Source organism: Narcine bancroftii, unplaced genomic scaffold (genome assembly GCF_036971445.1).
Source record: "Narcine bancroftii isolate sNarBan1 unplaced genomic scaffold, sNarBan1.hap1 Scaffold_153, whole genome shotgun sequence".
Classification (NCBI taxonomy): Eukaryota; Metazoa; Chordata; class Chondrichthyes; order Torpediniformes; family Narcinidae; genus Narcine; species Narcine bancroftii.
The window spans coordinates 4,792,675-4,805,533 of record NW_027211888.1 but is presented as its reverse complement, the minus strand read 5'-3'; the positions used below and the strand labels follow the sequence as shown (position 1 = coordinate 4,805,533).

At 39.0% G+C, this 12,859-nt stretch overlaps 1 protein-coding gene across 3 annotated transcripts in view; it reads right to left on the bottom strand.

Moving 5' to 3' along the window:
* LOC138750482 (microtubule-actin cross-linking factor 1-like) overlaps window positions 1–12,623 on the bottom strand; it is a 33,738-nt gene extending 21,115 nt beyond the window's left edge. For 2 of the 3 annotated variants that reach the window (XM_069912549.1, XM_069912551.1), the window contains exons 1-2: window positions 12,253–12,623; window positions 2,723–2,932 (exon numbers count right to left, since the gene is read on the bottom strand). In XM_069912549.1, the coding sequence (XP_069768650.1) occupies window positions 2,723–2,932; window positions 12,253–12,450 (408 nt within the window). In that variant the 5' untranslated portion in view covers window positions 12,451–12,623. Of the gene's footprint in view, window positions 1–2,722; window positions 2,933–8,382; window positions 8,483–12,252 lie in introns of those variants that run through there. The other variant, XM_069912552.1, reaches the window with a different exon arrangement.
* Window positions 12,624–12,859: the final 236 nt, after the last annotated feature.

The following is a 12,859-nucleotide window of genomic DNA, read 5'->3' as shown; positions in this document are numbered from 1 at the left end:
CCGACCACTGCCAACATGTTCTGTCTCCGTGTTACCTGGGAGGATTCTTAAATAACTTAAAGATGCAAGATTCAAATAACAGAAGGGAGTTTACTTACTGATGCCTTCCACCATCTCAGGAAACTGTTCACACTCATACTCATGTATAGGTGCCCCCCAGTAGTGCACGACGGTTACCACAGTGAGAAGGGTGTATTCCTAGGAAGTTACAAAAGAGTTCACATGATCCTGACGAGATAACACACCCTTCTCACTGTCGTAAATGTCGTGCACCAATGTGGGGTGCATGTCTATGTGAGTATGAACATTTCCTGGCATGGTGGAAGGCATCAATAAGTAAAATCTCTTCTGCTATTTGAATCTTGCATCTCTAAGAAGATGCAAGATTCAAATAGCAGAAGAGATTTTACTTCTGCTATTTAAGAAGCCTCCCACACAGAGACATAACGGTGACTTTATTGTATTTATCTTTACCATTTGGTTCAACTTCCTTTGGACTTGACAAGACTTTATTCAAGTCGCCTTATTCCAAAACAAACCAGGCTGTCAAGCACACACAGGGCAATAATTTGCATACATGTTAAGCAATGCTTTACGAAAAGAAGATAACATCAATTGGTAAATGTTTAAAGATCTTTGCTCTTTTTTAACGATGAAAATCTGACTTGAGCACTGCATATTAAGGAATGACAAACGTGAAAATCTATCCCCATTTGAGTGAAAACATTCTGGGTAATTATCATTTTCACATTAGTGCTTCAAGATGCAGGTGTCCCTGCCAGGGCCCAAACTGAACGAACGGCAATATCTTTCCCAGTTAGAAGGGAGAGGAGTGTGGAGGGGAATCAGCAGGTAGTAATGTTCCTACGGACCTAATGCACGTCCCTCTCCATGTCAGAAGGCTCCTCTTTGGACATATTCTTGGAGTCGAGTAGATGTCGTTCACTCCGTTGATAGAATACAGGACTACCTCAGTGGAGAGAATGAATGGAGGGCTAATCAAGCCAACTGCTTTGCTCTGCTGTTGAGGTCCTTGGGCCCTTTGGGAATTGTGCTCATCCAGTCAAGTGCGGAGCAAAGGTTCGCCACCTACTGCTTGACAGGTAGCCTCTGATCTGTTTTAGTTATCACAGTACTCAAAGTGGCTGGTCCATGTTAGGACCACAGTGAGAAGGAGACCTGGAGTCATGTGACAAAACCCAATTGAAGTACCATTATGCAGGTTATTGGTGAACAATGCCACTTTATGTCACAGTGTGTGCGACACACTTTCCATCGGGCAGCTGATTAAATAAAGTATGGCTTTGTCCTGCTTTTGGTAGATGGACCAGATACCTGAAGAATTTGTCACTTTGTCAGAAGGATGTCAGTGGATCAACTGTGACAAGAGGTGCAAAAAAATCTAGACTGAACTTCTCCAGTACTTCGAATGTGATGGAGTCTGGTCCTATTTGTCTGCTGCACTTGGTGTTCCTAAGTAAATCAAATAGGGTGAAAGTGATTTCTGTGATGGTGTCGGAAGAACCTGATGGAACATGCTAGAAAGTGTCTTAACCCCAACATTGTTATTCAGAAGCTGAGGCCTACCACCACTGAGAATGAGGAGACCGTTGGTCCCTCTTTTCCTGTTTACTGTTCATGACCCAGCCGGAAGGACGACAGAGCTCAAATTTCATCAGCGGTTAATTCTGTCTTTGGAATGTTATTTTTTTTTCTGCATTGCCTGCCCACTGTCCAGTGTTGTAAGATTATCAGTCTGGCACCTCATGTGCATCTGCATTCCCTATTAAACCATGGTGATGACTTGTCTTGGTTGTAATGGGAGAACTAACGATGGTAAGTAACACTTTCCTGCTGCAAATGTTAAAGGCCCATCGTACCTTTTGGCCACTGTGATTCCAGCTGTCAATTTATTCTGAATCTATCCCATTTAGCACAATGGTGCTACCACACATCAGAATTGAGGGAGCCCCTGGAGAAACATGGGATGAGTCTTTCTGCTCCTGCTGTCACCAACAGTTGCCTCAACAACAGGAAAATTGTGGTAGTGAGGGGGTGTAGCCTTACTCACTCTCTTTTCCAAACCAATCCCTAGATCTGCACAAGGATCTGGCCTGGTTGAGTGGACGAACAGTGACGTTGCTACGCCAGAATTCATTCCGGTGGTGTATGCTTCCTCAACCCTTTTTGGTTGTGAATAGCTTGCATGGCCCATTCAATGGGTTATAAAGAGTTAATCACATGAGTGGGTGCTGGAGTTATCAAAATAGGGGAGGAGGTTCTTCCCTTTACAACATCAAGATCCACATTATCTGAGAATACAGCATTACTGAGGTGAAGAGTTTTTGTTAAGAAGCTGCCATGGTGAGATTGTTAGTGAAGGGCCTCTGTGACCATCGTCAATCACTGCCCCTTCACTAGTAAGATAATCATATTCCCGTCATCTCTCATCACTTGCGTGACTGGGCCAGAGCAAAGAACAGAAAGTAGGACTGAGTTAGAAAGAGGATCTGCTAGATCTTTGAATAGGATTGGGAGAAGATCGTCAAAATTCAATTCAACATTATTTAGAAATTGTGTTAGTCATTATTTAAGTGAAATTTAGTCAGTCGCCTTTCATCAAATCTGTACTGATCAGAGGTTCTGATGAAAAGTCCAATCCAAAATATTTTTACAATTGTTCGAATATACACTTATCCAAAACACCTGGAAGTGTTCATACCTTCAGGCCTTGCTGGTGGTCATTCAGTCTTTCGCCCATCTCAGCAAATGACCCCATCGCATCGTCCTCTTCCTCCATCTGGAAACCATCACCTAATGCGTAGAATTCGTCTTCGGTGATATGAACTCCATAGTGACCCTCGACTGCCAACCATTTCAGAAGATCACCTACTGTCTTCTTATGTTTTTGTAGGTGATCTTCTGTTGTTTCCTACAAATTGCAAAATCCTGTTAGTTTGAAGACGTGTTGTACTTTCCTGGCAGCAATTCCATATTCCCTCATCTATTTGCAAACCCTTGGGATTGAGGAGGATGTGAAACCACTTGAGTGGAAGATGCCTGTTTATAAACAGGGGCCATTCCACACCATTTCATCGGAATATGCACATGGGCAACACGTGGTCTTGCCCAGTCTTGGATCAATACGAAAAGGATGGAAAATACTAAAGACCAGCCTCCTATACACACACACGGGCATCGACGGAATTCCGCTTCATCATTTCCCTGCTCATGTCTCCCTAACACTGCCTTCATTTCTCGGGCCCCTTCGTCTAATCCCTCCCCTTTCATTTCAAAGGCCTTCTCTGCGTCTAAAGCAACTGCTACTGTTGGCGCTTTACTCCCTTCTACTGCATGAATTAAGTTAATAAATTTACAAATATTGTCTGTTGTGCGTCTTTTTTTAATAAATCCAGTTTGGTCTAGATTTACCATTTTAGGTACATAATCTGCTAATCTGTTTGCTAATAGTTTAGCTATTATCTTATAATCTGTGTTAAGTAATGATATTGGTCGATATGATGCTGGTGCGAGTGGATCTTTCCCTTGCTTTGGTATTACTGTAATTATTGCTGTTTTACATGAATCTGGTAAGCTTTGTGTTTTGTCAATCTGGTTGATTACTTCCAGGAGGGGAGGAATTAATAAATCTTTAAATGTTTTATAGAATTCTATTGGGAATTCATCCTCTCCTGGTGTTTTATTATTTGGTAGTTTTTTTTTATTATCTCTTGTATTTCTACTATTTCAAATGGTTCTGTTAATTTATTTTATTCCTCTATTTGTGATTTTGGTAGTTCAATTTTAGTTAAAAATTCATCTATTTTGCCTTCTTTCCCTTCGTTTTTAGTTTGGTATAATTGTTCATAGAATTCTCTAAAGTTTTCATTGATCTCCGTTGGATTATATGTGATTTGTTTGTCTTTTTTCCTTGATGCCAATACAATTTTCTTAGCTTGTTCTGTCTTAAGCTGCTATGCTAGGATTTTGTGCGTTTTTTCCCTTAGTTCATAATATTTCTGTTTTGTCTTCATTATGTTCTTCTCCACCTTATATGTTTGTAGTGTTTCATATTTTATTTTTTGATCTGCCAATTCTCTTCTTTTAGTTGTATCTTCCTTCATTGCTAATTCTTTTTCTATATTTACTATTTCCCTTTCCAACTGCTCTGTTTCCTGATTATAGTCCTTCTTCATCTTGGCTACATAACTTATTATTTGCCCTCTAATGAATGCTTTCATTGCATCCCATAGTATAAACTTATCTTTCACTGATTCCGTATTTATTTCAAAGTACATTTTAATTTGTCTTTCAATGAATTCTCTAAAATCCTGCCTTTTAAGTAGCATGGAGTTTAATTTCCATCTATACATTCTTGGAGGGATGTCCTCTAACTCTGTTGTCAATATCAAGGGTGAATGGTCCGATAATATTCTAGCTTTATATTCTGTTTTTCTTACTCTATCTTGCTTACGAGCTGATAACAGAAATAGGTCTATTCTTGAGTATGTTTTATGTCTACCCGAATAATATGAATATTCCTTTTCCTTTGGGTGTTGTTTCCTCCATATATCCAAAAGTTGCATTTCTTGCATCGATTTAATTATAAATTTGGTTACTTTGTTCTTTCTGTTAATTTTTTTCCCAGTTTTATCCATATTTGAATCCAAATTAAGGTTGAAATCCCCTCCTATTAATATGTTCCCTTGCGTATCTGCTATCTTCAAAAAAATATCTTGCATAAACTTTTGATCTTCTTCGTTAGGTGAATATACATTGAGTAGATACCAAAACTCCAAATATATCTGACATTTTATCATTACATATCTCCCTGCTGGATCTATTATTTCCTCTTCTATTTTAATTGGTACATTTTTACTGATTAATATAGCTACTCCTCTTGCTTTTGAATTATACGACGCTGCTGTTACATGTCCTACCCAATCTCTCTTTAATTTCTTGTGCTCCAATTCAGTTAAATGTGTTTCTTGCACAAATGTTATATCAATTTTTTCTTTTTTCAGTAAATTTAGCAGTTTCTTCCTTTTGATTTGGTTATGTATTCCGTTAATATTTAAAGTCATATAGTTCAACGTAGCCATTTCAAACTTTGTTTATCTTCCCTTTCCGTTTCTCCATCATCACCTTTCCTTCTTATCCATTTCTGTTTTCTTGTTTTGAACACTTTATAAGACAACATTTCTAAAACATCAAACATTTTCCTTATTCTCCTACTTAAAACTTCTTTAACCCCATTCTCCCCTCCCCCTCCTGCGTTGCCCTTTATCCCTTGTTGGGCAAACACATCTCCCCTCTCCATTTGGATTTGCGAATTCACTCGCAAATGTCAACTGATTTTGCAGTGACCGTAACTCATCCCCACCCAGCCCCCCCCGGAAAAGATTTCAATTTTCATATGTAACAAAGGTCACTCTTTTAATTCCCTCCTTATTCCCTCTATTCCCTTTCATTCCCTTATTAATTCTTATCTATACTCTATATATTTTCCTCTAAATACGTATACATTCATGTATACACACACATACATACACATCTACATATATATATATATATATATATATATATATAAAATATATACATACATATACCCATATACACACATACATATAGTTCGTGGTCATTTTTACTCTCATTACATGTCTTCATCTCTCTGCTTGTTTTGTAGTTGTTCTGCAAATTTTCGTGCTTCCTCTGGATCCGAGAATAGTCTGTTTTGTTGCCCTGGAATAACTATTTTAAGTACCGCTGGGTACTTTAACATAAATTTATATCCTTTTTTCCATAAGATCGTTTTTGCTGTATTGAACTCCTTCCTCTTCTTCAGGAGATCAAAACTTTTGTCTGGATAGAAAAAAAATTTTTGACCTTTGTATTCCAGTGGCTTTTTGTCTTCTCTTATTTTCTTCATTGCTTTCTCCAATATATTTTCTCTTGTATATCTTAAAAATTTTACTAAAATGGATCTTGGTTTTTGCTGCGGTTGTGGTTTCGGGGCTAATGTTTTATGTGCCCTCTCTATTTCAATTTCTTCCTGTAATTCTGGTCTTCCTAGGACCCTGGGGATCCAATCTTTTATAAATTCTCTCATATTCTTGCCTTCTTCATCTTCCTTAAGGCCCACTATCTTTATATTATTTCTTCTAATGTAGTTTTCCATTATATCTGTCTTCTGAGCTTACAGCTCGTGTGCCTCTTTAACTTTTTTATTAGATTCTTCTAATTTCTCTTTTGTCCTCTACTTCCATTTCTACGATTATTTCTCGTTCTTCCACATTCTCCACTCTTTTTCCTATCTCTGATATGACCATTTCTATTTTATTCATTTTTTCTTCTGCATTCTTAATTCTTCTTTTTATCTCATTAAATTCTTGTAATTGCCATTCTTTCACTGATTCCATATATTCTTTGAAAAAAGATACATCCATTGTCTTGCCTTTCTCTTCTTCTTCCACTTCTTTCTGTTCTTCTTCTTCTTCTTCCTCTGGATTGACCATCTGTTGTTTCCTTCTTTTCTTTTTACCTTCTTCTTTCTTGTTGTCATTATTGTCTCTGTTCTGCACCAGCTGCTGTGCTGCAGGTGTCTCTCTCAGCTGTGGAGATCGACTCCGCAGCTGTTTCCCCCTCCCGTCAGTGTGTTTTTTTTCTTGCGCGGTTGCGCACTTTTACTCGGCTCTGCGAGCCATTTTTGTAGTCCCGAGCCTGGGACTTCCACTGACCTGAGGGAGCGGGCTTCTCTCTCCGCGGCGGGCCTCCTCGGACAGGTAAGGCCTTCACCTTCTTCTTCTGACGTTCTTTCTTCTTCTCTTCTTCCCGTTGTTTTCGACTTTTCTCTCTTCGCTGCCATTTTCTTCTCACCTTTATTTTTACTTTGTTTTAAATTTTAATCTTGTACCTTTGTGTTTTGTGTGTTTTTTTTAAACTTTTCCGGAGAGGGCTGGAATTCCCTGACCGGCCACTACTCCATCACGTGACTCCCCCAACTGGATCATCTTCAGCTGTCATCATTTTCTTAGTCACAGACCTAGTTACCGCACATGCAGGATATATCTCACCATCCTCTCTAACCACATCCTTACTAGGCCAATTTGTCAATCTTAAAACTGACCCAACTTTATTCTCTGACAAATCATTCCCCAGCAAAAACGAGACACCTTGCATGGGTAACTCCTACTACAACAGTTCCTTTGACTAATTCTGAATTTAGCACAACCTTGTGAAGCAATATTGACCCTACCTCATCTCCAACACCTTTAATCAAAGTTGTCTCCTCTGTGTCTGTCCTTTGATCCACAGTTAAAACGGTTTCTAACAACAATGACTGAGCAGCCTCAGTATCTCTAAGAATGTTAACTGGAACCTGTGGTTCTCCCTCCTTTATTGAGACAAAGCCCTCTGACACAAAAGGCTTGAAAACATCCATGACCTACTGATCAGGTTATGCACCTCTGCTCTCCTTAAATTCCACTGTTTCTGTATACATGGTTCTGGTTAAACCTGTTTTTACCTTTTCTGTTTCAAGACTAGACAGTCACACGACCAGCTTTCTTACACAAATGGCATATAAATACAGAAGTTCTGTCCTTTCCTACCTTTCCTTCATCTTTTTACTGAACATTTTCTCCAGACTTTATTTCAGCCCTACTATCCTGCTCCATCCTAACCTTATGAACAGGTTTATTAATCTGGTCCACATGAGCTCTCTGAAAATGCCTATTATTCTGGAATGTCCTTTTGTGAGTCTTCCTCAACAAATTTTCCTTCACATGTAATATTTCACTATTATAATCCTCTACGTTTGTACTTTTCTCATCCAATGTTTAACTTCAACAATTTTCAATGCCTCAGAAATAGCCATCACTTCCTATTTTCTCACCTTCTGCAGTTCTGCAGGTGATGGTTGTAACAAAAATGTATCAACATCCATTGCTGCAGTTTTTCCAGACACAAGCTTTCTGTAAGCTTGTAAAAATAGCCTGCAAAAACATCCCAATCAACTAATAAATCATGAAACTGCAATGTTCAAATCCTAAAGGATGAGCCCCCATAAAATGTTACGGAGTCCAGATGACCCCAAAAACCAGTAGCAATAGATATGCACGACAACACAGGGTTATTTAAACAAAAGTAGTTTAGAATTTTATTTGAACATGAAAACAGAATTGAACTTTAACTTATTACTTAACCTACCTAACCCACTTAATCCGCCCTCAAATACTAAGTGCAGGTGAGTGTAATGTGTATTGAAGATTAGAAAAGTTCTTTGGATCACAGTCCTGGTTGCAGGCAATTCTTGCAACAGTGCTCATACATTAGCATTAACAAAGTTCACCAAGCTTTGGTGTTTAACAGACAAATGGTTACCACTCAGAAGGGCTCTTGCTGGTTTTCAGAGAGAGAGATTCCATTTCCAGAGCATCTGCAACTGATTTCTTCTTAATTAGTCTTTCTGACAGAACTTTCCCCCTTCAGGGTTCTCCGGATGATCCTTTTTCTTTCAGGTCATCTTTCAGACCACCAGTCTTCTCCTTTGACCAGGCAGCCTTCCAAAGTTTGGCAGCTTGTCCCTCTGGAACAGATTTCTCCGACTCCTTCTCTCTCACTCCCTCCCTCTCTGAGAGCAAAGCTGTTCTAACTCTGCCTGCTAACGCCACATGCTCTCCTAGGCAAGCTGTATGTGGATACTTTGTTGCTCCTTTGCAAAAAGCAGGATGCAATAATCCTGCTAAAATTCTGGCTTTTCAAATGTGTGTGTGTGGAAGCTGCTCGAGTAATTCATTCCAAGCTACCTCTAAAACTCTTGTCACACTGCACATTCAGAGATCTGAGAAGAACCCTTGGCCGAGCCAACTTTGCTTGAAAGTAAACAACAATCACTAGCGATCTGTGGTCGTCTCAGCCTTCCTTAAGATAGGTTGCAGACACCACCTTATCAATTAGTGCATTGGATCAGGTAGTGCCGGAAATGCACAGAGAAGCCGCTGTGTGGAGATTTCACAGAAATACAGTTTAGAAGCAGGAAAGGATCAGATGTTATTGAACAACAATGAAAGGAACTATTAGCATGTGGTCTACAAAGTAACCTTCTTTTTGTATACTTTATTTAAAATCAAATTCAAAATCCACAATAAAATACATCATATTAACATACAAAAATTTCCCCCATATATGTCCCCCTCCCACCCCCTCTCTTAGCTCCCTCCCATCCTCTACAACCTCAAACTAAAGAAACAAACCATCATAGTCGGGTTTGATGTCACCAATCAACCATGACATATTTAGACCCATACACTTCACAGAGGGACCCGCACATTAACAAAAATGGTAGACGGATGGCGTAAATTGTAAGTTATCTTTTCCAATGGAATACATGATTGCAAGTCCATGTGCCATCTCTGAATACTTAATTCAATTTCATCTTTCCAGGTTATAGCTTTACATTTTCTCGCTACTGCCTATTCCAACTGAATAAATGCAATTTGAAATGTATCCAATTTCATTTCCAAACTCCATTTTACTTCATATGTCCCAATAAAAATACTAACGGCTCTAATGAAAGCTTAAATTTAAACAACCCCTGCAAAAGTTCCATAATTCCATTCAGAAAGGGTTTCACCTGATCACATAACCATACTGAATGTAAAAAAGACCCTATCTATTCTCCACATTGAAAACACATATCCAAAGAGATAAATCTATACCTCTTCAACTTCTCAGGTGTTAAGTAAAGTTGATGAATAAAATTATAATGAACGAATCTTTATATAACGTTTACTGGCTTAGTCACACTGTCCTCACATAATGTCATCCAATCATCCTGAGAAATTAAAACCGACAGATCCTCCTTCCTTTTACTTCTCACTTTATAAATATCCGACTTAGGCATCTTATTTTGTAATAAAGCATACATTTGTGTAATCAATCCCCTTTCCCCTCCTTCAATAATTAAACATTCAAATCTCATCCTTCTAGGTAATCTCAAACTGTGTCCAGAATTATCTAGTAACAAAGTTACTAAGCATGGACCTGATCCATTTTTTCATTCTATCACTGATATGAAACAAACTTTCCAGCTTCATAACAATCTTCGGCCAAGATAATACCTTTCTTTTCCCAAATATTCAGGAATACGTGATTTATTTTTATACAAAGCTTATTTTAATACAAAGGGTTTTAGCCGAAATTTTGCCCTCAGCACCAATAGCAACGTTGGTCCGATACCATATTTCCATGAAATGTTTTAACACCGGTAAAGGATAATTTTGGAAAAGTTGAGCATTCCATTTATAAATAAACTGTTGCATTCTTTGTTCATGAAGCTGAGCCATTTGGATTTTAGCCCAACGTAAAGATTGTTGTGATCCAACCATTCTATTAATAAACTTGAATTGTGCCGCTTCATAATAATCCTGAAAATGTGGTAATTATAAAACTCCAAGTCAATTTTTGTATAGATACTCTTGCCTATTTACCTTTTCATAATAAAGATCTTCCCAGCACATGGAAATCCTTAAAACCTTTTAGGAATCCCACATGTAATTGATTGACAAAAATACTGAATACGGGGGAAAAAATTCATTTTAAAACACTGTCGTGCTGGACACAACCAAGAAAGACTCAGCCACCACATTGAAAGCCATTAATGATGTTTTTATTCAAATTCAGCCCGCGCCCTCTTAAGGGCAGCCTAAGCTCAGTCACCTCGTGCATTGTGATATCAGAATCGCTGCCCCAGGCGTGCGCTGGGCAGGTGAATTGAGACAGGGAGAAAACCTTGACAGCGCCATCTTCCCATGGCTGCTCCGCCATGTGGCGTTATACACCATGAGAGACTGTGCCAACACAGCGCCCTATTAAAGTTATCGGTAAATCTTTCCACCTATTTAAATCTTATTTAATTTAATGTAATAATGGTCTATAATTCAACTCAAATAAATGATTATAATTATCATCTACATTTATCCCGAAATACTTAATTTTATCCAACCACTTAAATGTAACAATATCTCTGCAGTTTGCATAATCCATTCTTGTCAAAAGCATCATTTCACTCTTATCCCAATTAACCTTATATCCTGATAATGCACCACACTGTTCCAACCTTCCAACTCAATAAAAACATTTTACCAAGAACAAGCATGTGGTCTTGAAGGTAAAAATCACAGTTAAAACTTAATGACTATTTTCAAATCCACTGCGTCATGTGAACCATGGCAGTGAACAGAACAAAAGTATCTGGAAAAAGCAAGGCAAAACACCTTTCAGGATTGGCCCAAGGCATTGCAAATGAACACATGGCACAGGGTCAATCCCCAGAGACATTCAGATTTCACACCTATACACTCAAGGCTGAGGTTTCTGACTTGAATTTGATGAAAGGCAAACCACAGATTCTTGGTGCATCTTTACGAAGAACACTCTTGTTTTGATTTCAGCCACAAAACCAGGACTCCAGTCTCTCATCTCATCTCATTCCAGGGCAGAAACCAAAGGAAAGGGCACATTCTTCTGGGGGTCCTTGGTTAATATTTACTCTTAAATCACCACGGCAGAAACACAGAACATAGAACACTGCAGCATAGTACAGGCCCTTCAGCCCTTGATGTTGTGCCAACCCATATATTCCTTCCTAAAAAAAGCACTAAACTCTCCCTACCCCAAAACAATAAAGAGTATTTAATTCCTGCCTTTGACAGCCAATTGTTCCCAGAAGAAATATTAAAAATAATTATACTTCAAATGTAACAACAGAAAATGTTGGAAATAGTCAGCAGGTTGGTCACCTCCTGACTTGCTGGGAGTTTCCAGCCTTTTCTGTTCTTATTGAAATATCCAGTAATTCCAGTTTTATCATTTACACTTTAAACCTTGGGGATCCTTTGTGCTGTGAAAGGAAAGAGAATGTTTTTCATTTTAATTTACAAAAATAAGACTATCTGGACCCATTTATTAAGTAGGAATGTATAAATTCCAAGTAGGATTCACTTGTTGAAGACCTTGTTTAAGTTTCAGAATAAATGAAGCACCCAATATGTAGATGCTTTGGAAAAAGATAAGACAAAGCATAAATGATTTACTAACACTGAATTGGAGATAATTAGCTGCGAAACACCAAACTCTCCTTATAGGATGAGTGTCTGATGTTTACGTGAGTAATGAACCTTGTGCACACAGTACAACTTATGTTCATTTCGACATTGCCTCATAGAAGGTTTCACACGTGACCGAGAGTACCTGCTGCGTGTTTTCTTCCCTGCGGTCGACATTGAAGTCTGACGATTCTTCCGCAGCAACTCGGGAATGAAACCACCTGCCTCTGATCTTCTTGCAGCAGTTGCACGTCATTCTTTTCCGAGGAGTGAGGGATCTCCTACTCTGCTCCTCTTCCCCAGCCACTCGTGCCACTCGTAGACAGCACAAGGCATTGCCCATTCTCCTGCAAGTCACACGCGAGGTGTTTCCAGTGACGTGTGATGTAGTAATTCAAATACGTCACCACCGTGAGCCTCACTTGGCCAAAAAGCCCTGGTATTCGGCAAAGACTGTGCCACGCGCTCGCACCACGTTCAACCCTCACAATGAACACGACTGCAGTCTCAGCAACTGGGTTTGCTGGCTGTGTGATGTCATCAATGGGTTTATTGTTACACAATAATACAGAAAGACAAGTGAAACCATGGTAATCTCCCAATATTTACTCTCTCGCTATGATGTCACAATGAGACCCCAACCCCCCCACATTCTCGGAATGAATGTACTCAAGGGGCAGTTTATATTTGAGGGTCTCCCGCCAACCATTGTTGTCGGGGCAGCCAGGTGGACTCCTCTTGTCATTGCCCCT